Below are 27096 nucleotides of genomic sequence, written 5' to 3'. Positions count from 1 at the left end.
AGTGTCAATTAGTTGTATGAGAGATATATATGTTTTATATAATCATTGTTTACTTACGTTTCCTCAAGATAGCCATAAGGCCGGATTCAATGTTACCACCTGTTGAACAAGCAGAATAAATTTCTTTTGGTATGATATTTGATAGAAAATATTTTCCTTACAGACAGTCAATATCATGACACTCACATACTCACACTCACATACTCACACTCACACACACCTCTCTCTCACACACACTAAATTAAAGGCCTTTTTTTTTTTTTTTTACAGAAGCAAGATTTTCAATGGTTTGTGATGTCATCCAGTCATAATAATTCATCTGATTCTACTTGTATAGAATGATGCCTTGACACGCTGTGTGCGTGTTTTCACATGTTTTCAGATTCTCGCTTCAATTCGTCGGCTACATATAGAGATGGTTGAACTCAAGGCGTTTTGTACATTGGTAGCTGGTGAAAAAGCCAACAATGACATGAAACCTTTGCAAAAACTGTTAACTGTGAATCTTTACGGTGGCAGCAACTTGACATCAAATTTTGCAAAGATGCTGTTGAAAAAGCTGACATATATTGGTGAAATATTGGCAATATTTACTGTGGCCTGAGTGTACCAGAAAAGCTCAACATTGAATGATATAGTTATCAACTGATATATTTTACCACCAAATCAGATCAGAGTGTAAGAAACAGAGGAAGAATCGCAAACTTCCAGAGGCTTTTGCTAATTTGATATTGTCTTAGAGCGGGGAGATGTATGGGGAGTTATTTACCAAGGTCTCCCGGCGAGAGAACAGCAGGTAAATAAACGGCACCATATTTATTGAGAAAAATGTCCCACCTACATGATAATGATATGTTTTCTTTAAGTAATCTGCTGCAGCATTTTGCCCTGATTTGGCAGATGGGAGACGCTGTGTAATACCTGTGGTCTTGTGCTAATGCAAAAATGGTGCTGGTGCAAAGAATGCATCAAAGAACATAAGCACATTGCTGTCAGCGAGATTATGTTTTTCTTTGCAAATCTGATCCAGTTCAGGGGTATACTGTATTTAGCAAAGTCTGACGTACAAAATGGAGGCAAAACCAGAGCTGAAGACACTTGGTTGCACTGATTTATCTAAAAAATCTCATTGCTTTTAATAGCATTTATTTCCCTAGAGCTGTTTTTTGCTCCAGTTTCACCCCACTTTTTCAGTCAAGAGAATAAATAAAGCCCTAATTTCTCAACAACTCAAAGCTTTTCCAATAAAATTAAAAACGGACAATACTTGGCTGCATCTATGAGTTTTATTGCCATATGTTCTGTTGCCAATATTACGCTTTGTCTATTTAAGTTCATAAAAGCTTATCAGCTTGGTATAGCAGGCTCTGCATACAAAGCACTATGGAGTTTTCCAAAAGGCTGATTCTTACAGGCACATGAGACGTTTGGTCCGGTTGTGCAACACGAACAACATTGTGTAGGCTCTTTGAGCAGTGAGATGGTTAAAGCAGCTCATGGTTGTGAGCCAAAAAAAACCCAAACATGATTATTTCCTGTCTGGAGAAAAACACAGACATGTATATACACTGTACATTTTATTTCCTGGGCTCTGTAAATGTTTCTATTGAAAAGTCTGACTTTATCGTCCATTTTATCCCCTGCTCTGTTCAGAAACGTATTTACATCTGGGGAACACAAACAGGAAACCATAACCGCGTTATGATATATCACGACTTAGACTCAAAGTAACCTAGAGATCAACTGCCCTTGGATAAGAGATGCTGTACATATTGGCTAATGTTCTTCATTTTGCCATTTGGGACTAATTCTGTTTTGCTTTCTCTAGTGACAAACAGCAATGTTTAGCTGTTGTGCTGTACATACCAGTGCTGTGGCAGTTCAGGCCAATTCTTCCTTATGTGACATTTCTCGTGGCAGAGAACAGAGTTAGCATCCACACAATGCTGTGTTATGTAAACAGGTAAGAGTTCTCTTATGTTCGTCCTGACGATGGATCAGTAGTGACCAGGCTTCCCTTCTGATCTCTTTGTTTGCCTCCTTTGTTCCCAGCAGGTTGATGAGCGGCTCTGTAAAATGAAATGTTGGATTCGTTAACAGAGACAGAAAGAGAAATGAGTTCCAGATGTGTATGCAATCCCACATCTGCAGATCTCCCTTGTGTTCTGCATACGGATTTCTGCCTTCCTGAATGGAAAAAATAATACAGCTCTAAAGGTGCAAACGCTATATAAAAAAAAATCTTGTGTATTTTTTTTTTTTAAAGAACACGAGACAGCCAAGTTTCCTTAAACAATATCTGGCAATTTTTTTTCATTTTGTGTTGGGAGTCATATTGTACTGTTAGGCAGCAACGCCATTAATCGTCATGGAGATAAATGCCAGACATATTAATTATACCCTAAGGTTTACTGATCAAAACGTATAGTCCCATGGATTTAATATTTTAGAGACTTTGGAGGCTATGCACTAAGCTGTGATAAGTCGTTTTAAGAGCGCAAAAGTGCTTTTAGAACGTGAAGTTCCGCCGAGCGCTAGGCACTAAGCCGCGCAAACAGGCACTTTGCGCTCTAAAACGGGCTTTTTCTTGAAATTTTTTCAAAGTCCAACTTTGCTCGTACGATCAGCTGTTTGCGCTGAATCCTGCCCTTCTGCGGGTTCACTAAGCAACGCAAACTGATCGTACATGAAAGATGCGCTGAATAAAGCTCACCAGCTAAAAGCAGGTGATAAAAATAGCTGGACTTAGAAAAAATTATTTGTTTACCTTTTTGCAGGCGCAAAACCAATACAACAGGCCGGCGGGTGACCCCGGCTCACCCCGCAGGGGTCGCAGGAGTCCCCGCGGGAGTCCCGGGGTCCCCGCGGGCCTGCGGTACCAATGTTGTGCCTACAAAAATACTAAACAATATTTCTAACTAAATACACCCCCTAACACATACAGTACAATAATGTGCAAAATAAATATTATCCAGATATGGATAATAGATTATTTGCCCATTATTAAACACTGCATTAGCATACCTAAATAAAGTCAATAAAAACAGTAGCCAGCTAATCCAATCAATACAAGCAGTAACAATATCAACAATGAATTACTTAAACCATTAACCAATTAAACCAATTAATTACTAAACCAACTCTAAATGAACAGTAACACTAACCAATCAAACCAATTAATTACAACAACATTAATGAATGTAAACATTAAAAGACAAATAAATACATTCAAACAATCTCTGAAAGAACCATAAAACGCATTAGCTAACATAATACAACATTAACTACAAACGAACACCAATCGCAAACATTTTATTACATTAAGCATGAAAAAAAAACAATGACATCCACATAAGAAACTGACATTAAAAAAACCAACAGCAATACCACGCCACAAATGCCCCCCAAATATTGTCATAATAATGTATTAATCTGTACCCTAAAGTGGTACAGATTAATATATTATCAGTCAATGTGCCTCCTCCAAAAAATCAAAAAACACATCCAATGAAAAAACCTTTAAAAAGAGACATTTACAAACATTCTATATATTACTTACCATTAGAAGCGGTGGCCCTCCGACTCCCGGGGAAACAGGAAGCTCAGGTACCTTGAAGGCCTCCAACAGCATCCGATGTCATCCGCCATGAAGATCCGGCTCAGGTACCCCAATCTTCTTTTTTCTTTCTTTAATCACCTTCTTCTATCTTCATCTGTCACCATTTCTTGTTCTTCTTTATCTTCTATCTTCATCTGTCAATCCAAAATACCCCATGTTAAATCCCAGCCGATGCTGTCTCGTCGGCTTCTTGTGCTCAAATGAGGCGTCACGGCCTTAAATAGGGCTTGTGACGTCACATTTAGCACATTTTTTTTTGGCATGACGTCACTTAAAGGGAATGATGCCAGCCAATCAGAATGGCTGTGCTTCATTTGCCTTTAAGATGGAGTCACGAAATCCAAGATGGCCGGCGTCAAATGGTATTTCAGCCAATCAGAGTTTGGAATTGGTTCCCACGATCTGATTGGCTGAAATACCATGTGACGCCGGCTTCGTGATGTCATTTTAAAGGCAAATGAAGCACAGCCATTCTGATTGGCTGGCATCATTCCCTTTAAGTAAGGTCATGTCAAAAAAAAAATTAAAGTCGGAACATGGTTTGAACAGCCAATCAGGTGGCTGTTAACCATTTTGAGGCTAAATGTGACGTCACAAGCCCTATTTAAGGCCGTGACACCTCATTTGAGCCCAAGAAGCCGACGAGGCAGCATCGGCTGGGATTTAACATGGGGTATTTTGGATTGACAGATGAAGAAAGAAGATAAAGAAGAACAAGAAATGGTGACAGATGAAGATAGAAGAAGGTGATTAAAGAAAGAAAAAAGAAGATTGGGGTACCTGAGCCGGATCTTCATGGCGGGTGACATCGGATGCTGTTGGAGGCCTTCAAGGTACGTGAGCTTCCTGTTTCCCCGGGAGTCGGAGGGACACCGCTTCTAATGGTAAGTAATATATAGAATGTTTGTAAATGTCTCTTTTTAAAGGTTTTTTCATTGGATTTCTGGCTTGGTATTGATGTTGGTTTTTTTAATGTCAGTTTCTTATGTGGATGTCATTGTTTTTATTTCATGCTTAATGTAATAAAATGTTTGCGATTGGTGTTCGTTTGTAGTTAATGTTGTATTATGTTAGCTAATGCGTTTTATGGTTCTTTCAGAGATTGTTTGAATGTATTTATTTGTCTTTTAATGTTTACATTCATTAATGTTGTTGTAATTAATTGGTTTGATTGGTTAGTGTTACTATTCATTTTGAGTTGGTTTAGGAATTAATTGGTTTCATTGGATAATGGTTTAATTAATTCATTGTTGATATTGTTACTGCTTGTATTGATTGGATTAGCTGGCTACTGTTTTTATTGACTTTATTTAGATATGCTAATGCAGTGTTTAATAATGGGCAAATAATCTATTATCCATATGTGGATAATAGTTATTTTGCACATTATTGTACTGTATGTGTTAGGGCGGAGGGGTGGGAGGGGGGTCGTGTATTGATGTATGTTAATTCTTTTTTTAATATACATTTTAATTATAGTGTAGAAGTGCAGGTGGTCTCCGGAGCTGACCCGCGTTGGTTTCAGGTCCGAGGACCCACTACTTCAGGAGATACAGGCCCCATTATGGGGTGCCGGTATCCCCTGCACTTTCAAGTGTCCGCGTCACGTGACCGGGACATTGAAATTCTGCAGGGGATACCGGCACCCCATAACGGGGCCTGTATCTCCTGAAGTAGGGGGTCCTCGGACCTGAAACCAACGCTGTTCAGCTCCGGAGACCCCCTGCTCATGTACACTATAATTAAAATGTATTTATTTATTGTACGATCGCCTGTAACAGCCTTGCATGGAGATGGCAAATCTCCATGCAAATGTTACAAGCTGCTTTTTTTCCTATCAGCTAGCGTACGTGAAGTTTAAGAGCGCTAGCAGGGGGGAAAATACATTGCACGCACGATAAGCCAGTTTTGGGCACGTCCGATAAAAAATGGGCTGAGGGCCTTAGTGAATCGCGCCGCCGGCTTCATTTTTTATCGGACGTGCTAATTTTTTTCAGGCCGGCGCGAAAGCTCGGAGCTTAGTGCATAGCCCCCAATGGCTTAAAGGTACTCAGTGAGGCTGAGCCTTGGCAAATCTTAGGTTTTACTCTTCTTAGGCTGCGCTTATAGTGCCTTGCGACGGCGACGTGATGTCGCTCCAAAACAAATGCATTGTCGCCATCGCAAGCGCTTATAGTAAGCACGACGCGAAGGAGCGACGGGAGCGACGTCACGACCAAAAATTTGGTTGCAGGTCAAATTTTGATTTTTCAGAGTCTGTCGCCACATGTGACAGCCTCTGAAGCAATCAATGGCCAGGTCGCTAGCGATGTCCCAGCAAAGCGAAATTCAACTTCCGCGGGTGGCGACGGGTGATGTCCTCTGTATCTATACGCACTATACGCACAGCTTAAGTAGGACTTATTGTGTGCTCATGTATGTATGTATCTCTTTATTTATAAAGCGCTATCCAGGTACATAGCGCTTTATAGCAGTACGTGACATAATATTATAACAAAATGGGAATAAGCGCTTCAGACATAAAACAATAGGAAAAGTAATCCCTGCCTCGAAGAGCTTACAATCAACGTGGTAAGTGAGGAGAACTTATAGAGACTGAAGGAGGGTGTTATGATAAGTGTGTCTGCGAGGGGTCAAGGTCAGTGCATATAATTCAGCCAGCGAAGCTACTCATATGCTACGTTAAAGAGGTGTGTTTTAAGATGGATCTTAAAGGTGGAGAGAGAGGGTGCCAGTCGGGTATTGAGGGGAAGGGCATTTCAGAGGTGCGGGGCAGTCAGTGGGAAAGGTTTTAGGCGGGAGAGGGCTTTGGATACAAATAGGGTAGTGTCAGGAATCGGCGTTCTCCGCGCTCCCCACACAGAGCACTCACTTCCCTCGGCGATTCCTCTGCTCAGTGCCGGGCGCGCCCACGCCCTCCCGCGCGCACACCTGCACCATCCACTGGCTCGGTCCACACGCGTACACACGTTACGGAGCGCGCTCATTCTGCACACTCTTCTTCCCGTCCCCCGGACCTCAGGCTCCGCCCCCGCACACTGCACGGGCATACTCAGGTTACCAACAAGACTCACCTGGCCTGTTATGCCTGCACCAATCTGCAGTGTCTCCCTGTAGCTCTTCCTGTCCCGCCTCCGTTCCTAATTGGACCTTCCTGCTTTATCTAGCTCCTCTCTGCTCTCCGTCTTTGCTCGACATAGTCTCTGTATGGAAGTACTTCTGGATTCTCTTTGTGTTTTCACAGGTTCTGACGCGGCTCGTACGACTACCCCCTCTGGCTCTCGATCTCGGCACTCCTTGGACAACGCTCACTCTGAAATCCCTCGAACCCGGTTTGGACAACGACCTATCTCCACTCTCCACTCCTTGACCTCGGCAAGGCATTCTTCACTCTATCTCTACAACCGGTACCGGCAAGTATTGTCTACAATACTACACCTGGCCTGGCAACACTTTATACCACACTCCGGACACGCTCCCTTTGCTGCGGGTGTGTGTATTACCACTTCCCCCTTCAGCTCAGGGGACGAGTCTGGTCTGCGGGCAGCACCGGCGTAACATTATGTCGAGCCCACAAGATGCAGACCAGACTGACATGGCCTCCATGATGACGGCCATGTATCAACAAGTCCAGGCCCTAACGGACCAAATGGCTCTTCTCACTCAACAGGTACAGGACATTTCATTTCAGGCACCACCTGTTGCCGCACCGCCACTGTCACCAGAACCAGTATCCGCCGCGATCTCGGGCCCGAAGATCTCGGCACCTAAACCGTATGCGGGGAATCCGCACGCCTGCCGCGGTTTCCTCAATCAATGCAAGATCCCGTTTGAGATGGCTCCGCAGCAGTATTCCACTGGTCGCAAGAAAGTGGCGTATGTCTACAGCCTGCTTACAGGGAAATCGCTGGCATGGGCCTCCCCAATTTGGGAACTACGTCCCGATATCACCCGCAACTACGTGGCCTTTAGACGAGACTTTCGACAGGTCTTCGATACCCCTGCACGCCAAGAAACTGCCTCTGACTCTTTGCTTGAGCTTTCTCAGGGACGTTGTTCCGTGGCCCAGTACGCCTTGGAGTTCAGGACCATAGCAGCTGAGACACGATGGGGCCAGGAGGCTTTGGTCTCAGTCTTCTGGCGAGGCTTAACGGATTCCGTGAAGGACGAGCTCGCCTCACAACCCAGGCCAGGGCTTCTGGAGGAACTCATCTCCCAAGCCAATCGAGTGGATCAGCGCCTTCAGGTACGCCGCATCCAGCGCCAGCTTCCCCGATTAATGCCCTTCCGTGCTCCTTCTCCCAGATTCTCTCCAACCCCAGGACCTGCCGTCTCCCTGCTACCCGCTCTGGAGGCTCCTGAGCAGATGCAACTTGGAGTCCAGCGTTCCCGGACACCGATACACCAAGCTCGCCAAGCCGGTAGATTATGTTATTACTGCGGATCCTCTGAGCATCTGGTCCGTGAATGTCCACTACGCCCGGGAAACGACCAAACCCAGTGAGTACGAAGGGGCACTCCCTGGGTGCTAAATCTCCTTGTCCCCTTTCCAGGAAGGAACTTCCCAAAAAATTGATCATTCCCGTTTCTCTCTTGGGTCCTACCTTCCGCACCTCCACTGCGGCATTTATCGACTCTGGCGCGGGAGGAAATTTCATGGACCAAACCTTCTCTAAACACTCGTTAGGAAGAAATTTCATGGACCAAACCTTCTCTAAACACTCGTTAGGAAGAAGTTGCCTTGGTTGGGATCGACGACCATCCGCTCACCCCGGCACACATTTCCTTGGAGACTTGCCCCATCACCCTTTCCTCTCACTCCCACAAGGAGACCTTGGCCTTTGATGTAATCCACGCTCCCGGAACTCCAGTCACTCTCGGCTTACCTTGGTTGCAGAAGCACAATCCTCTCATCAACTGGACATCCCAAGACCCTATTACTTGGAGGTCAAGGTCAGAGGAGCCATCTCCACCAGCCATACTTCCGCCTCGACTGCTGGCCAATACCTCTGTTCCTGAGGTTATTCTACCTTCTGTTTACCACCAATTCCGGGACGTTTTCAATAAGGTACAGTCAGACCTTTTGCCGCCACACAGGACTTAGGATTGTCCGATCGATCTGGTTCCAGGTTACTCCCTACCCAAGTCCAAGACCTACCCCTTGTCGTTACCAGAATCTCATGCTATCGATGAATATATCCAGGAGAATCTCAAGAAAGGCTTTATTCGTCACTCCAATTCTCCAGCAGGGGCTGGGTTTTTCTTCGTCAAGAAAAAGGACGGGTCGTTGAGGCCTTGCATCGACTACAGGGGTTTAAACCACATAACTATTAAAAATCGTTATCCCCTTATTACCGAACTGTTCGATAAATTACAGGGGGCCAAGATTTTTTCCAAGTTGGATCTACGTGGGGCCTATAACCTGGTGCGCATCAGGAAGGGGGATGAATGGAAGACGGCCTTCAACACACGTAGCGGACACTACGAGTATCTTGTAATGCCCTTCGGTTTATGTAATGCTCCCGCTGTCTTCCAGGATTTCATCAACGACGTCTTTCGTAAGGTACTCAATATTTTTGTTATAGTATACTTGGATGATATCCTGATTTTTTCCAAAGATCTCCAGGACCATATACGCCATACCTCCTACGTCCTTTCCCGTCTCCGTGAACACCATTTGTACGCCAAACTGGAGAAGTGCACCCTTCATCAGACCTCTACTCCGTTCCTGGGGTACATCATTTCCGATGAAGGTTTTATGATGGATGCCGGTAAACTTCAAGCAGTCACTGAATGGCCAAGACCCAATTCTCTCAAGGCCATACAACGTTTTTTAGGATTCGCTAATTACTATCGTAAGTTTATACAGAGTTTTTCTACCATTGTGGCACCTCTCACTGCGCTCACCAAAAAAGGAGCTGATCCTTTGGCTTGGTCATACGAGGCCATCTCCGCCTTCGAGACACTCAAGGAAGCTTTTATATCCACACCTATTTTCAGTCATCCCAACATTGAACTTCACTTCGTCCTGGAGGTCGACGCTTCTGATTGCGGCGCTGGGGCCGTTCTTTCTCAGAGACCCACGCCTCAAGATAAGTTACATCCCTGTGCATATTTTTCCAAGAAATTCTCATCTGCCGAGAGGAACTATGACGTGGGTAACAGGGAACTTCTGGCCGTGAAGATGGCTCTTCAAGAGTGGAGACACCTGCTGGAGGGGTCGAAAGAGCCGTTTACTATTCTCACGGACCACAAGAACCTTCTTTACATAGAAAACGCTCGACGCCTTGGTCCACGACAGGCTCGTTAGGCTCTTTTTTTTTCTCGATTCGATTTTCACCTTTCTTATATCCCCGGGACCAAGAACGTAAAGGCAGACGCACTCTCCCGAATACATTCTTCTGAAGAGAGACCAGAGGAACCTTTGGAGACAATCCTTCCACAAGAGAGGATTCTTGCCACGTCTACTTTCAAGAATCTTGACAAGATTTTGCACTCCCAGAGACGCATTCCCAAGAACTTGGTCGTTCCCGACAACAAACTCTTTGTACCTTCCAAATTTGTTCCAGAGGTCCTGTCTTGGGGTCACTCCTCTAAATCTGCAGGTCATCCAGGTTTTAAGTTTACCCGCGCCTGTCCCACGTGCGCTAAAAGTAAGACTCTCCGTCAAAAGCCTCAGGGTTTTCTGTTACCTCTTCCAGTTCCCGACCGCCCCATGTCCCACATTTCGATGGACTTCATCGTGGCGTTGCCCAGGTCCAGAGGAATGAACACTATCTTGGTGGTCGTGGACAGGTTCTCAAAGATGTCCCATTTTATTCCACTTAAGGGATTACCCACATCCCCCGCCCTTGCTGATATCTTTACGGAGCAGATTTTCCAGATTTATGGGATTCCTTCGTCCATTGTTTCTGACAGAGGTTCTCAATTTGTATCCAAATTTTGGAGAACTTTCACCAAGAGATTGGGCATCTCTTCTTCTTTCTCTTCCGCCTATCATCCACAGTCCAATGGACAAACAGAGAGAATCAATCAATCCCTAGAGAAATACCTGAGATGTTTCATATCCGATTACCAGGATGATTGGGCTCAACTCCTTCCTTGGGCAGAGTATGCTGTCAATTCTGCAAAAAACAAAGCCACCCGGGAGTCGCCCTTCTTTATAAATTATGAGTTCCACCCCCCCTGCCTACCCATCTCCAACATCCTTTCTGGAGTTCCAGCCGTAGATGAACGCATTTCTGCCCTCCAAACCGCATGGTCTAGGATTCAGTCTACCCTTCTCGACTCCTCCCGCAGATCGAAACTACAGGCCGATCGTCGTCATCGTTTGGCGCCCAGTTACAAGCCAGGGGATTTGGTATGGCTCTCCTCTAAGAACATCCGCCTCAAGGTACCATCTCCAAAATTGCCACCAAAGTTCCTGGGTCCCTTCCCTATTTGTGAACAAATCAATCCTGTGGCATTCCGGCTCCAACTACCACACAGTATGAAGATTCCCAATGTCTTTCATGTGTCCCTCTTAAAACCATTCATCACCAGTCACTTCTTTCCGGATCAGACTCGTAAACCGGACTCCATTACTGTCCAAAATAACGAGGAATACGAAGTTCACTCTCTTTTGGATTCTCGCCTATCCAGGGGCCAGCTCCAGTTCTTGGTGCAGTTGAAGGGCTTTGGCCCTGAAAAGAGATCCTGGGTACCTTTAAAGGACATTCATGCCCCGGCCCTTCTTAAGTCCTTCAGGAAAAAGTTTCCAGAGAAATCGTTCATGGACCGTCCTGAGCCGTTCCTGAAGAGGGGGGTACTGTCAGGAATCGGCGTTCTTCGCGCTCCCCACACAGAGCACTCACTTCCCTCGGCGATTCCTCTGCTCAGTGCCGGGCGCGCCCACGCCCTCCCACGCGCACACCTGCACCATCCACTGGCTCGGTCCACACGCATACACGCGTTACGGAGCGCGCTCATTCTGCACACTCTTCTTCCCGTCCCCCGGACCTCAGGCTCCGCCCCCGCAAGCCGCACGGGGATACTCAGGTTACCAACAAGTCTCACCTGGCCTGTTATGCCTGCACCAATCTGCAGTGTCTCCCTGTAGCTCTTCCTGTCCCGCCTCCGTTCCTAATTGGACCTTCCTGCTTTATCTAGCTCCTCTCTGCTCTCAGTCTTTGCTCGACATAGTCTCTGCATGGAAGTACTTCTGGATTCTCTTTGTGTTTTCACAGGTTCTGACACGGCTCGTACGACTACCCCCTCTGGCTCTCGATCTCGGCACTCCTTGGACAAAGCTCACTCTGATACCCCTCGAACCCGGCTTGGACTACAACCTATCTCCACTCTCCACTCCTTGACCTCGGCAAGGCATTCTTCACTCGATCTCTACAACCGGTACTGGCAAGAATTGTCTACAATACTACACCTGGCCTGGCAACACTTTATACCACACTCCGGACACGCTCCCTTTGCTGCGGGTGTGTGTATTACCACTTCCCCCTTCAGCTCAGGGGACGGGTCTGGTCTGCGGGCAGCACCGGCGTAACAGGTAGAGACAAGTCATACTTGAGCAGAATGCACGAGTCTGGATGGTGTATACCGAGGAATTAGGGCTGAGATGTAAGGAGGAGCAGAAGAGAGTAACGCTTTAAAAGTGAGGAGAAGAATTTTGTAAGTGAAAAGGAGTTTAATAGGAAGCAAGGAGAGGTATTTCAGCAGGAGAGACACTGAGAGAGAATTAAAAGAGAGTAAAGTGTTTCTATCAGCAGCATTTAGGATAGATTGTAGGGGAGACAGGTGAGAGGCAGAACAGTCAGAGAGTAGAAGGTTACAATAGTCGACATGGGAGAGAAAGAGGGCCTGCGGTAGAGTTTTAGCAGTAGAGCGACAGAGGAAATGGTGTATCTTTGCAATGTTACGGGGGACTGCTTGTGATACTGAGTGTATGATAGTGCTGCCAACAGTAATGTAGAATGGAAAAATCCACAAAAATGGAAAAAGCGGTGTGCTGCGAAAAATGTAGGGCTAAGCACAAAAATGCAATAAAAAAAAATATTATTAGACTCGTGTCATCATGGAGTGAGGTAAGGGCAAAAAAATTCTGACGCACTTCATGCTCCTCAGCACTTTGTCAAAGAGTAAATATCCCCTTGGCGTCTCTCCTGTTTAAGTAGAAAGCCGCACCGGAAGTGACGCAAACCGTGTGACGATACGTTGGCAACAGAACCGGTTCAGTGGGTAACGACACGTAAAAACATACAGCAGATCCCCCGGGTGGAGACCAACATGACATGAATGTACACAATGTTAAAAAAACATATGGAATATGTGTAACAAAACACAAACAAGTTGTATGAGTTACATCAGGGGTGAGCAAACTTTTTATGCCGAGCCCCCCTTTTTATCCATTAAATGGGGCCCCCCTGCCTGATGTAATCAAAATCACATGAAAAAAAAAAAAACCTTTATTAAACGGTATACAATGTAAATACAAATATGTCTAAATACTTACATATTTCAACAGCTCGCGCTTGCAAAATTAGGCTGCGTCCACACTGCCTCTGAGAGCGGTGACATCACCAACTCGCCAAACATAAGCACAGGGTGTCCAGCATAATTTTGCAAGCACGAGCGGGAAAGTGTTTACACTTTTTTTTCCCTCCCATTATTTCTGTAAATTCATAGTATGATTGATATAGTGAAGGAGAATAGGTTCCGGCGGTTCACAGCTTGCCGTAGGAGTACAATCAAAGGTATCCAAACGCAATCAGAAAAAAGGTTGTTTATTCAGTGCATAACAAAATCCTTCTGCCACAAAGTAACTCTGACGTGTTTCGTCCACCAATAGGACTTTGTCAAAGAGTGACTGGCCTAGCCAACACTGTTGAGAAAGTCCTATAGGTGGACGAAACGCGTCAGAGTTACTTTGTGGCAGAAGGATTTTGTTATGCACTGAATAAACAACCTTTTTCTGATTGTGTTTGGATACCTTTGATTGTACCCCTACGGCAAGCTGTGAACCGCCGGAACCTATTCTCCTTCACTTACCTGATTACTTGGCTGGAGCACGCTTCTCAGCGCACCTGATCAGCGTTTTTATTTGCAGTGTTTTGAGGACTGAACTCGATGAGTCAAGATTGTGAGTACTACTTCTCCTTGTGGGATTTTTGTGGCTGTGTATGAGACGCCGGGATATGTGAGGGTAGTGGCGGAGATCAGCTGTGGTAAGCCGCATTATAGTCCCGTGCAGGGAACACGGCTTTGCTGTTTACTTTTCTCCTTATCACATTATGGCCCCGTCCTGATGGTCAGTCTCGGGTACACGGCCCTACTCTCTGGTTTATGCTTTTAGATTCAGGACACTTGTAACAGGGGACTTATCCCTGTTCAGTAATGTGTCTTTAATCCAGCAGTGTGGTGGTTAACCTCTTGTAGTTAATTACTAAACACCACCTGCCTGAATTAGATGGCTTAGAAAGCCTGTCTTTTGAAACAGGAAGTGAGAACTCTTTAGCTGACACCTGAGCTGAACTTGGAGACACACTTGTTTTGAGCTCTGCCAAAAGTTAGCAGAGCTGCTTTCAAGACACAAGGCCCAAATAAGACTTCTAAACCTGGATGCTGATTTTCTGTGCACGCTCCGTGCGGTTTCAGGAGAGCAGAGAAGCTTACTCTACAGCTGATAAACAGATAAGACTTTCATTATTAAGAGACTGCTTATATCTGCTTATTTTCATGCTATGTTTGGGGCTGGGGAGAAATGCTTGACTAGGGAGATGTGAATTGGTTGCATAGTGTTTTCACTAGAATTACTCCCAAGTGAATGGAAGCTTTGTTCCCCCCCGTGTTTGGATAATTTTCCTGATAAAAAGGAACAGGCACAATAAAGCCTATTATAATTTCACATTATAAAGCCTCCTAATTGTGTACCTCTGTGAATGTCCGTCCACAACACTAATCAGTAGCGCTTTCATTTCATTATTATTTTGGACATTGTGGATATCATCTGTACTATTTGAGCATCAGTTTTGGAGTGTATTCTCTACTTGTTCTTGATTGATATAGTGGCAGCCTACCTTTCACTTGCAGAGGATCGCAGCGAAGCAGGCTGCCAGCGGAGGAGAGCAGGAACGCAGCGCTATTGCAGGGCAGACACCGGAAGGAGGGGCATTTGACATCACAGCGCTCGGGCGTGCTCCTCCCCCGTACCTCCAAATCACGTGGCCGCCACCTGCACTATCCTGTTCGGCCGCCCGCGCACCTCTTCGGCTGCCCGCCCGTGCACATCTTCTTGGCTGCCCGCGCACAGCTTTTTTGCCTGCGCACCCAGGTTTTGCCACACGCTCCCCCCTAAATAATCTTGCGCCCGGGGTGCACCGCTGCATTCAATCACAACACCCACACACACAACACTCAATCACAACACCCACACACACAACACTCAATCACAACACCCACACAGACAACCAACAGACACAACACACACACATACTCAATCACAACCAACACAGACACAACACACACTCAATCACAACCAACACAGACACAACACACACTCAATCACAACCAGCACAACACAGACACAACACGCACACAATCACAGACAAGACACACTCAATCACAACCAACACACAGCACACATACTCAATCACAACACACAGACACAAAACACACACACACACACTTTCAGACACACTTTCACCTGGGGGGGGGGGAGTAACTAAGCCTGGTCCTGTCCCCTCCCCCCCACCCCCATATGTGCTGGTGAAAACGGGCGGGTAACAAACAGGAGGAGGAGGGCTTGTCTGTGTGCAGGGAAGGGCTTGCCCCCGCAGCAAGATCCCGCCCCCACTGCAGGCAGAAAAAGGAAGGAAAACACAAGGTGAGGACCAGGAAATATTGCTGTCTAATAGCAATCGAAGTGGAACATAATGGCCATAAAGAAACAACAATATATCTGGATAATAGAAATAAAATACAGAAATCCAATTGAACAATGAGTACTGGAAAGAGAAACAAAAGTCATAATGGTTCTCTCTAACTGATCCATCCAAACCAAAATACAAATAGGACGGAGGGCAGCAATAACATCGGAGTATGGGGAACTAAATAAGAAAATGTTTAAGCTCCCAGTCAGTAGTCATACCCATAGGAAAAAGGGATCCAAGGGTATAAATCCAAAAATTTCACTGCGATTTAATATGGTTTCCTGGTTGCCTCCACAGAGAAAATGGCGTATCTTTACAATGTTATGGAGGACGGCTTGTGATACTGGGAGAATGATCGTGATGCCAACAGTAATGTAGAAGGGAGCAGTAGGCCCAGGCTTGGGAGGAAGTATAAGGAGCTCCGTCTTTGATATGTCAAGTTTGAGTCGGCGGAGACCCATTCAGGATGATATAGCAGAGAGACATTCAGAGACTTTAGTCTGTACAGCAGGTGTAAGGTCATGTTGAAGGGTAAATTTGTGTGTCATTAGCATAGAGGTGATATTTGAACCTAAGAGATGTGATAAGGTCACCAAAGAGAGTGTGTAAAGAGAAAAGAGAAGAAGTCCCAGGACAGACACCTGGGGTGCGCCTACAGAGAGATCGACAGAGGAGGAAGCAGTGTTAGTAAATGAGACACTGAAAGTACGATGGCAGAGGCAAGAGGAAACCACGATAGAGCTCTGTTACGGATACCAAGAGTATGGAGAATGTGAAGGAGAAGATGGTGGTCCACAGTATCAATGACTGCAGAGAGGATACAGAGGGGATGAATGGAATCTCCCTGTCTTGAAATAGGCAGCAACGTTCTGAGGTGAAATGGAGGAAAAAAAAGAGGTAACAGACGGTGATCTGTGTAGAGCAGGGCTGTCAGACTCCCGGCCCACAAGATGTTGCCATGCGGCCCGCTGAGCTGACAGGGAGGAGAGCTGGGACAAGAGTCCCGTACCCCTGCGACTGCGGGAAACCTGTGGCCTGCGATGGAAGTTGTGTCAGGCTGCCGGGCTTTCTCCCCTGGCTGGTGCGCGCCAGGCTAGAAGGCCTTGCTTCACCAGAGGCTCCCCCAAGGTAATGTAGGGTTATTGTGGGGGAAGGTGGCTTGTTGTGGAGCTATTGTGGGGGAGGAGGCTAATGCTGGGGAGGGTACTAGTGTGGGGCTATTGTGGGGGAGTGGGCTGGTGTGGGACTATTGTGAGGGAGTAGTGCTGGTGTGGAGCTATTGTGAGGGAGGGGGCTGGTGTGGTGAGATGGGCTGGTTTGGGGCTAGTGTGGGGATGGGGGGCTGGTGTGGGTTTATTGTGGGGGAGGGGAGCTTATGTGGGGCAGGAGGTATTGTGGGGCTATTGTCAGGAGGGGGTATTATGGGGCTATTGTGTCGGGTATAATTTTAGCAACGAAACTCAAGAAAAAAAGTGTACGCGTAGGTTATAATGACTGTTTATTAAAATAAAATCCTGGTGCGGCCCGAGTCTTGCAGTTGGACTTAAGAATTGGCCCCCAATTGTTGACAGCTCCGGAGACAGCGAAAGCTGAATTTACCGTCAGGGACGAGAATCAGGGTGAAAGATACAGGATCAACTGTTAACAGCTATGAAGACGGCTGAACATACCGCCATGGATGAGAAGCAGGAGGAAGCTCAAAAGGAGGCCCTCCATCTTGGTATAGAGCTGGGACGCTCTCAAAAGGAGTTTTGTAACCTCAGTATTGTGCTCGACGTCTCTCAGGAAGAAATTCGCAGTCTCTGTGCGGAGCTGGCGGTCCCCCAGAAAGTGTTTCACTGTTTCGGTACCGAGCGGGAAGTCTTTCGGAAAGAAGTTCAGGCTCTCAGTACAGAGCTGGATGTCTCTCACCAGGAGTTTAGCATTCTCAGGACAGACTTGGACCTCTTCCAGAATGAGGTTCACACTCTGCATAGAGCTGGATGCCTCAATCCGTGAGATCAGCAGTCGGTGCAGAGAACTGGAAATCTCTAAAAAGGCATTTCACAGTCTAGCGGAGGAGCTGGTAGTCTCTCAGAAGGAGCTTCACGCCATCAACCAAGAGCTAGAAGTCTCAAGTCAGGAGACCTGGAGTCTCAACTCAGAAGTGTGTAAATGGAAGGGAGACTACGAGAAGGCCCTGAGGCTTATAGAGACTGTGGGAAGAAGGAATAGAAACCTAACAGAGGAGGTTTCATATCTGGCTGCTCAAGCTAGTAAAGAAGTTAAGGAGAAGCAACAACTCCAGCGAGGAAAGTTAGAAGAAGCAGAGGGCGATCTTCACCAGGAAAAGAGCAAATTCCTGTGTCTGCAATTGGAACTCTCTCAGATCAGAGCAGACTCTGAAAGAAAGAAGAGAAGGAAGATTGGAGAGAGATAGGTACATGCGAAAACATACAGGCTGATTATCAAGGAATGAAACTTGCCAGCTTTATCCCCAAAATAAAGCAGCCTGCCTTTTCCAGTCAATGTGGTGAATGCAATTACAAAGAAAGAAGTATTTGAAACAATCGGTAATTGTGGTCCAGTCAAATGTGAGTAGGTGCCTGCAGCAAAGATACTACAGGAAAATGAAGGAAGCTGCTTGTGTGATTCAGTCCAGATACAGGTCCTACGTCACAACCACGCAAGCTGTGCATTGCTCTAGGTGCTATATAGATATCCACAATATCGGCTCTGTGCTACAACCGGCGGTCCAAAAAAGCCAGGGCAAAAGAACCGAATTCGGACTGAGACGTACAATACAAATTCAGTTTTGTTATCGTACTCAAGGGGCCCAAATCAGTTTCCTCATGATGAAAATAGCCACTATAAACATTCAGTCTTTGGTTAGATTAAGACAGGAACGGTCTCTGTAATCACGCCCATAAAGATGCAACCATAGTTGCCTACTCGTCTTTGCAAGGGGAAAAGGCACAAGACTACAGGTTTGCGAACTGCAAAAAGGAGTAGACACAAATACTGGTTTACTGGAATTTAGGGATCCTAAACCAGCCGCAAGTGACCCCTTTACAGATAAAGGGGTCATACTTTTTGCGGATAAGCCCGTGAGGGATAAAGAAGCAGTACGGAAGAAGCTTCCAGGCGGTGCTACTGCAGTAGAGATACCCCACCAGACATCACCTGGAACTTTCACACATATTGAAGAATCGTTCAGCTTCCAAAAAGTAATACGTCAAGAAAGAGAGGCCCAAGACGATAAGTCTACTGACTACTGTAGCCCTCTTTCCCCCTTACTAAAGATGCTACTGGTGCTGCCGTTACCTGTTGGCTCACAGAAGGCCGGAGCCTCCGCCACTGGGGTGATCAGATGTCCACCTCGGTGCAGTGCCTCCACCTGAAAAGGATCCAGACGCAGCAAGATAAGCCCTTCCCAGGAACAATACCAGTAATTCATACACACACACACACACACACGTCTGTATATATAATAATTTTTACTATGCACTATCAACATTACCCTGTACCACACAGTATAACAACCCCAATTCAGTACCACCGATGAGGGTCCCCAAAGTACATTAGGTGCTAGGCACCAATACCCTGATGTCCTTTTCCCCAATGTCTGAGCCCACCCAAAAGTGTAGGGAGTAGCGCTACCCGTGAATTGTTGGTGCACTGTGTTGAGGTACCTTCCGAGTACTCCGGTACTCGGTGCGGCCGGCTTAACAATGAGGATTCGCTGACCCAGCGACGTTATCATCTACGATAGCGATCCGCCTCTGTGTTGGGTGAACACCGGTAGGAGGGTCTCACCTTTAAGAGGCTCTGATAACACCGTGGTGGTCTGGCCCCAGACCACAGGCCACATTCACCACACTGCATTTTCACTAAGTCCCTAACAATAAGCAGTACTATGAGGAAGCGTCCCTATCTAAGGGGCCTTCCCTGAAGCAACCACAAGCTACAAATGAGCCGGGGCATATCTGGGGCCTAAGGGGACAAACTAGGCCAAGTCTCAGAGCCACAGGCTCCTGAGACACTAGCTCCTTGTCTGGCTCCCTTCTCCGATGGCGTGGTCCCTCTCAGCATGCCAAATGTATACTTCTCACTGCCGAGATCCTAGCAGCGCTATTGGCTGAGGCACGCCACTTGACTAACAGCCCCTGTGGCTGCTGGGAATTATAGTTCGCTTGCGGAGCTCTGAGTGTAATGGCCGCCGCACTAGCTCCTGCGCATGTGCAAGATGGCCACCCGCACATTCAACATGGATCTGATCGCCCCTCTACCAGCCTCGCGTGCCGCCACTCCCACTGCGGGTGTCCCGATAGCCGTCCCCCTCCCACAGCCCGGAGGTAAGAGGGGGGCCAGCTACACTACCAAACTGAGATACCACAGGGGTCAATCAGAGTGAATAAAAACTCCACCCAGGTTGACCTCTTTACAAGGGTTCCTGGGAGTTTAACACTAGGAGGGTATATCCTGCTAGAAACTACAAATTTGATGAACCCTTGCAGCAGTTCAGGGATGTCAGAGTGCCTTTATATAGCTAGTTCTGCCATATCAGTGCACTGGCATCACTTAGCTGACTACAAATCCCAGAAGACCTTGCTGGTTGCAGTTTCAGACTGGGCTGGGACAAGGCTGATGCAAGGAGCCTGAAGTAAGCTTAGCTAGTGATTATCACAGCAGGGGTTTCCCATTCAAAGCAGGGACCCCTGCTGTCATTATCTTAGATGTAGCCAACTTTACTGTCCTGGCCTCTGCTGCTTGCGGTTGCAATGCAGGAGACAGTCAAGTTGGCTACATCTCTATGAAAAATAGTCCATTGCTTGGTCGAAAGGTGGTGCTAGCAGGACTATAGTAATAAAAATAAAAATATCTTAAAAAAGAAGGTACATTTATCATTTGAATTCCGCAATTTTCTTATTTCATCTACATTTATTTTTTTCGATCTCCGAAATTAGGGGGACGTTATTCTCCAGCATCCGCCCCCCTCCGCCCCCCATTTCCACCCCTGCATGGGATAGGGCAGAGATGAAACAGGATAGGATAAATGTGTAGTGAAGGAAGTCTGCGGGAGTATGAGATTTCCTCCAGAAAGGAGCAGGAATGCAGCATGCGTGTGTGGCAGTTTAGCAAGGGTCTGGGGTTAGAAGGGCGAGAGCGGGAGGGAAAAAGGGGATCATGTCGATTAAGAGAGTAGGATAAGGCAAAGTTCTAGTTCATGACTAGGTTGTCAGAGTCTGTAGTGAAGTAAAGAAAAGAGAAGAAGGAGCGCAAAGTGGCATCAAGAGCCAGTAGATTAATAGAGTGCAGATCTCTGCAGAAAGGAGGGGTCGATGGAGGTGGAGAATGGGAGAAGTTAGAGAGTGAAAATGAGATGACAGTCAGGGAAATGAAATAGAGAAATCAAAGAGAGAAAGTTTTTTGTGAAACCCAGGTCCAGGTGGTGGCCGTCCTTGTGTGTGCTGGCTGCAGTCCATTAGTAAAGAAGAGATTAGAAAGAGAACGTGGGAAGCCCGAGGGAGAGAGGGGTCAACAATATGGTAGTTGAAGTCCCCAAGGAGAATAGAAGGGGAGTCAGAGGAGAGAAAGAGGAGAGCCGGGATTTAAAGTCAGAGAGAAAGACACATGGGGGATGAGTAGAGGTAGGTGGGTGATAGGTGACTGCCACGTGGAGAGGGAGAGGAGAAAAAAGATGGACAGTGTGAGCCTCAAAGGAGGGAAAAGCAAGAGTGTCTGAGATCAGATGCATTGTAAGGAACCCCAACCCTCTCTAATAGTGTGTCTGAGGTCAGATGCATTGTAAGGAACCCTAACCCTCTCTAATAGTGTGTCTGAGGTCAGATGCATTGTAAGGAACCCCAACCCTCTCTAATATTGCGTTTGAGATGAGATGTATTGTAAATTTAAAATGAAGTGAAAATTACATGGAACCCTTTAGGAACGGTCTAGGACATTTGGCCGCAGCCGAATTGCCACTGGCACTCTGCCACCAGGAGTACACACGCAGGTTGCCTCGCCGCCTTCCGCCATCTTTAAATGTCCTTGGATCGCCACAGTGCACCTCGTGCGGACGCCGTTCTGACTGCATTTGTGAGCACATACCACCAGAACACTCAGCGCATGTCCTGGTGGTGCGCACACACAGGCACGCTCACAAATGGAGTTGGAGCTGCACAAGTTGCCCAGCGGCTGGGGCGATTTGAGGACATTTAAAGATGGTGGATGGCGGTAGGTGGCGAGGTGACCGGAGTCGAAGGCGACCTGCGGTGAATAGTTCTGGTGGGGGAGTGCCGGTGGCGATTTGGTCGCAGCCAAACATCCCATTTCGCTTTAGGGATGCGCGGGGAACCATCGAAAAACACTGATGTAAAGTAAAAAAAAAAAAAAAAAAAAACTTGATTTGAGGGAGTTGCTGCTTTAAAATTAAGGACAAAATGGCCATAGTTCAATCCCTCTACAGATACAGAGTATATGAACTTTACAGATGCTACAGTTCTTTTTGATGCTGGTGCTGATGTTAGATTACTTAATCCCCAGTATATTGTATGCATACTCCTATCTGGATTTGTACATTCAAAGGGATTAGATGGAGGTGCCAGGCAAAACCAAAAGAACTACTACAATCAAGTTACAATCATTTACTCAAGTATATTTTATGCAAGCAATGTATTTGACTTGCATATGAGTCTTTACAACAATAATAATAATAATAATGATTAAATCCACACTTGTATAACTGTGATGGTGGTGTACAGCATTTTTTAATATGTTAAGTAGTTGTTACAATGTATAAGACTATATGCAAAATGAATCTTCTCCAGAGTGACATGAGATATAGATACTGTAATTTAAATGACTTGTCAAAAACCACACTAGAGTTCCCTTGGCTTTGTTCTAATTTAAAAAAAAAAAAATACTTCTGAGACTTCTGAGCGCTCATTGCACACACCAGAAATGTGGGTAAAAGTGTGAAAAAGAGTACTTCCTTTCCAGTAACATACAGCAGTGTCACTTCTCTTGTGTATACAATGTGCTGTGCTGCGTTTGTGAGGTAGATCAGGGTAATGGCGTTCCAGCTTCTTTATGTTTGAGTTCTGCCACCTTTTTAATGGATCAACAAGAAACCCATTTATGGTAATAGTGTAATGGGCTTGGAAACCTAACTGGGAGAGGATACATGCCTAATCTGTCACATTTATTTAGTGAGAGATGAAAATGTTATAGTAGTTTAGATGCATAGTAAGTTTTCCTTGGTTGCTGCTTAGGCACATTTTCCCCTACAAATAACACCACTGAATATGTGCATGAATATCATTAGAAAAACAACATCAAAGGAATGTTAAAGGTCTCCCAAATATGTGACAAATGTTTGAAAATGCAGAGTTATTCGCCTCCTAATCCTGACAAATTCTGGCAAAAGCCAGGCCGCTGTGCAAGAGTTTCCCAATATCGGTCATTGTTCCAACTAATGAAAACAATTTGTTTTTAGCTACCCTTTTTATTGAATGTAATGTTTCTAGAAATTGCAAACCGGAGATACCTAGCAATATTTCTTAGACTGAAGGCTGTTTTTTTCCCTCAGGTATTTAAAGCAAATGTCAGCAATTTCTAATGATTATTTTAGTGTATCCCTCTTATATCAGCAAATAAAACAATCACTTGTGAGCACAATTACATGTCTTAGACAGGTCTGCAAACCCTGCCTTTCCCCATTATCACCTAGCATACAGTGCTTCCACTGCAGCAAGGGATTCTGGGAAATGACATGCAAATGAGCACACCGTGTCACCTTTTGCCTGAAATCCATTTTACATGGAACCCATATAAGCTAATGCTTGCTGCTAACACAGCTTTTAAGCACAGCATGGCAATCAGATGCAAAGCCAGATAAACCACAATACAGTGGAGGTTTCTTGTTGCCTTTTTCACCCACCATAACTTAAAATGTGATGGTAAATCCTATGATATCACAAATACTACCACAATATCAACCTCTTGGAAGCTTGCAGGTTACAAATGCACCTGACCCCTAAGGTTTATTTATATGCACCTGACCCTTAAGATTTATTTATATGCCAATGAGTCTAAATGAACTCCTCATTTTTTTCTGACCTGGTCCATTTGATGAAGAACTGTAGCCTAACAGAAAGAGATCACACGTACAGACAGAAGGACAGTTTGGTAGAAGGTCTGTAAAAGTGGGGGCAAAACTGGTGCAAAAACTACATCAAATGTATAAAACAGAAGAAATCCCATTGGAAACACTGAGATTTTTACCTTGATAAATTTGGTGCTGTTTTTTTGCTCCACGTTTGCAGCCAGAAGATGTTCGTACAACATCCCCTGAGACTGCTGCAACACCAGTGTCCAGCAAAAGTGCAGCTCTGTGGAGCCAGAGAATGATATACAATGAAATAATAACAAAACCCAATATTCTGACTATACCGCAATTATAAAACCACAATACCATACAATGCACACATAATGACATCATCACTCTTGTTCTCCTGCAACCCCCCCCCCCCAAAACAAACAAACAAACAAACAATAATTGCAATATATAATAAACACATGCATGACAATAACCTCCATCATGCTGTGCAATGTAGATATAAAGATATGAAGTAAAAAGATGACGCTGATGACAGTGTCTTGTATCTATCCTGCACCAGGTGTACACTGGTTCCAAGGCAAGCTCTAAGGTCACGTGTCTCCTTCTGTCACTTGGACGAGGCGTCTCCATGGTGACGGGACTGACCCCGCCTCCCCCGCTGCTGCTGCCCTGTCGGTGACCCCCTCGGCCCTGGTGCATTATGGGATGGAGGAGCGGAGGGGGTTATGATGGCGGCTCCCGTGCTGTTGAACTGGAGGCGGGTATCCTCCTTCACCGGTCCGGTGCCACGCTCCCGGCACGGACACCGCGTGGTGGTTATCCGGGAACTCATGATCATCTTTGGGGGCGGGAACGAGGGGATCGCGGACGAGCTGCACGTTTATAACACGGGTGAGAAGGGGAGGTCACTGGAGGCCGGAGAGAGGGAGCTATGGTGTGTGTGTGTGTGTGTGTGTGTGTGTGTGTGTGTGTGTGTGTGTGTGTGTGTGTGTGTGTGTGTGTGTGTGTGTGTGTGTGTGTGTGTGTGTGTGTGTGTACACACTATAGTGTGTACACTATAGTGTGTGTATGTACTGTACACACTAGTGTGTGTGTGTGTGTGTGTGTGTGTGTACAGTATACATACACACACACACTAGTGTGTGTGTGTGTGTATGTGTACATATATATTGCGCAAAACTGATTTAAAATAGTGTTGCAATGATGTCTATGAGTGCTGCCACAATGTAATACCACCCCAAAGAAAATACAAAGTACAAAAGGTGCAAATCAGAGACACAGGTGCATGGATATACAAAACCTGAAGGATAAATATGTGAACAAGTCCTATATTCGAATTCCACAACGAGATGTAACTATAAATGAAAAAGATACCAATATGGTGAAGTACGTTTATGAATAAAATTATTGCGCAAATTTTATTCATAAACGTACTTCACCATATTGGTATCTTTTTCATTTATAGGTACATCTCGTTGTGGAATTCGAATATAGGACTTGTTCACGTATTTATCCTTCATGTTGTGTATATCCATGCACCTGTGTCTCTGATTTGCACCTTTTGTGATCTATCTATATCTATCTCTATTTAATGCCACTCGCTAGAAAAAGGCACTGCCCCCCCCCCCCCCCCAATTTATTTATTTTTCTTGTTGTAACCGCCTCCCTCTCACCCCCTCACTTTAGACGCTGGCGAGTCTTACTGGTGGCGGCGTGGTACGTCACAACGTCACTTAGCGTCCCGTTGCCACGCAGCCATTTGGCATTGTGGCACGCGTGGCAAGGGGGCCTGGCTCTGACATCACAGCGTCAGGCCACGCTGTGATTGCATCGCACCGCGCAAATACAAATTTCTTGTATTTTCACAGATCTGCTGCGCCAACGCATGCACGGCTGAAGTATAGATACTGCAGGCTCATACCCTGCAATAATCATTGACGTGCGTGCGCATTATATTACAGCCCTTAGAAGCGGGATGAGATATCTTAATCTTCTGTATCATTGTAGGAATTGGGATAAGATTTTTGTATCCTCACAGAGAAAGTAGACCTGTTACAAAGTTGATAAATATGTTTTGTGTAAATATCAAAAGGCTAGGAGTAATAGTATACAATTTGCAGTACAGGCATACCCCGGTTTAAGGACACTCACTTTAAGTACACTCGCGAGTAAGTACATCTCGCTCAATAGGCAAACGGCAGCTCGCGCATGCGCCTGTCAGCACGTCCTGAACAGCAATACCGGCTCCCTACCTGTACCGAAGCTGTGCGCAAGCGGGGAGACTATAGAGCCTGTTACATATGCGTTATTTACATCAGTTATGCACGTATATGACGATTGCAGTACAGAACATGCATCGATAAGTGGGAAAAAGGTAGTGCTTCACTTTAAGTACATTTTCGCTTTACATACATGCTCCGGTCCCATTGCGTACGTTAATGCGGGGTATGCCTGTACTGTGTACATTTGCATTAGTGACTGTTACTTAATTAAAGTTAATCGGGTGTGAAAGAGAAAATCACCCCTAGGTGCACCTGGGAGTGTTTCCGTTCCTGCTTAATCTCGCTTGTGATCTGACAGGTGAATTGTAAATCCCCACTGATTATTCTTTTTATTATATTTGCTTGTAAAGTCATTATGATGGTATCATTAGCCAAATACTTATAAACCTAGAACAGCAAGTATCCAATGAGCATGAATTTCAGAGAAACCTGTAAAATTACAAAATTAATTTGACACAGGGCGTAACTAAAGTTTTTCTGTGAATGTCAGTAAATATTTTAAAGGGACCTAAAAATTGTATTTTGTCATGAAAGAACAAAAGTAATGTAGAAGTGATATCTTGAATGGCTAACTGATGTTTACGAGTGCAAGATTTCAGGCGTAAGGTGTTTCCTTTTTTTGTGTGTCCACTACGTAGGATTGGCTTGTAAAATGATGTCCAGAGAGGCATTTTTATCTAGTTTTACTGTATCGGGATACTTTGTGCTTGCTTTGAGTTAAGTGACACACATGTTGACATATATAAAATTGTCTGTAATCATGTTTCCCCTTAGTGTCAAACCCACACTTTTAAAGATTTTAGTGAATCGACTTTTTTTTTTTGTTTTAACATTTGATAAGGATTATAAACCAGGCATGCCAGTTTTTTGACACTGAAGATAGTGGGGGGAAATGCTGGGACACAGCATTTTACACTTCCCATCATAAAATAGGAAAGTTTTGTGGGTGAAATTGCAGGCAGTTTTGTAATACATATTCTTAGCTGTAAGTGTATTTTGAAGTTTTGCTTCTTTAAATATGCCCAGTGTTAACCAGTGATAATTCTGAATGGTGAGCTGCCACCCTTTTTCCAGCAAGTCACATGTTACGACAGGACGCCCCCTGATGTCGCCCACGTGGGCTTCCTCAGCCACTCCATACCTACGGCAGTGCCGTCTTAACGCATGGGCACG

The 27096-nt window shown here is 45.5% G+C and overlaps 2 protein-coding genes across 5 annotated transcripts in view; one reads left to right on the top strand and one right to left on the bottom strand.

Moving 5' to 3' along the window:
• Positions 1–24539, bottom strand: part of GLT8D2 (glycosyltransferase 8 domain containing 2) — a 73186-nt gene extending 48647 nt beyond the window's left edge. Inside the window, exons 1-4 of one of the 2 annotated variants that reach the window (XM_075600591.1) lie at positions 24115–24539; positions 23806–23912; positions 1867–2069; positions 58–99 (exon numbers count right to left, since the gene is read on the bottom strand). In XM_075600591.1, the coding sequence (XP_075456706.1) occupies positions 58–76 (19 nt within the window). In that variant the 5' untranslated portion in view covers positions 77–99; positions 1867–2069; positions 23806–23912; positions 24115–24539. The remainder of the gene's footprint in view (positions 1–57; positions 100–1866; positions 2070–23805; positions 23913–24114) is intronic. The other variant, XM_075600592.1, reaches the window with a different exon arrangement.
• HCFC2 (host cell factor C2) overlaps positions 24219–27096 on the top strand; it is a 33996-nt gene continuing 31118 nt past the window's right edge. The window contains exon 1 of one of the 3 annotated variants that reach the window (XR_012801713.1): positions 24219–24532. Coding sequence is in view for 2 of the 3 variants with exons in the window: in XM_075600589.1 (XP_075456704.1) it covers positions 24367–24532 (166 nt within the window). In the remaining variant the exon portion in view is untranslated. The remainder of the gene's footprint in view (positions 24533–27096) is intronic. The other 2 variants (XM_075600589.1, XM_075600590.1) reach the window with 2 other exon arrangements.

The sequence above is a fragment of the Ascaphus truei genome, chromosome 5 (assembly GCF_040206685.1).
Source record: "Ascaphus truei isolate aAscTru1 chromosome 5, aAscTru1.hap1, whole genome shotgun sequence".
Taxonomy (NCBI): Eukaryota; Metazoa; Chordata; class Amphibia; order Anura; family Ascaphidae; genus Ascaphus; species Ascaphus truei.
Note: the sequence above shows the minus strand (reverse complement) of the source record. Positions and strands in the feature narration are given on the sequence as shown.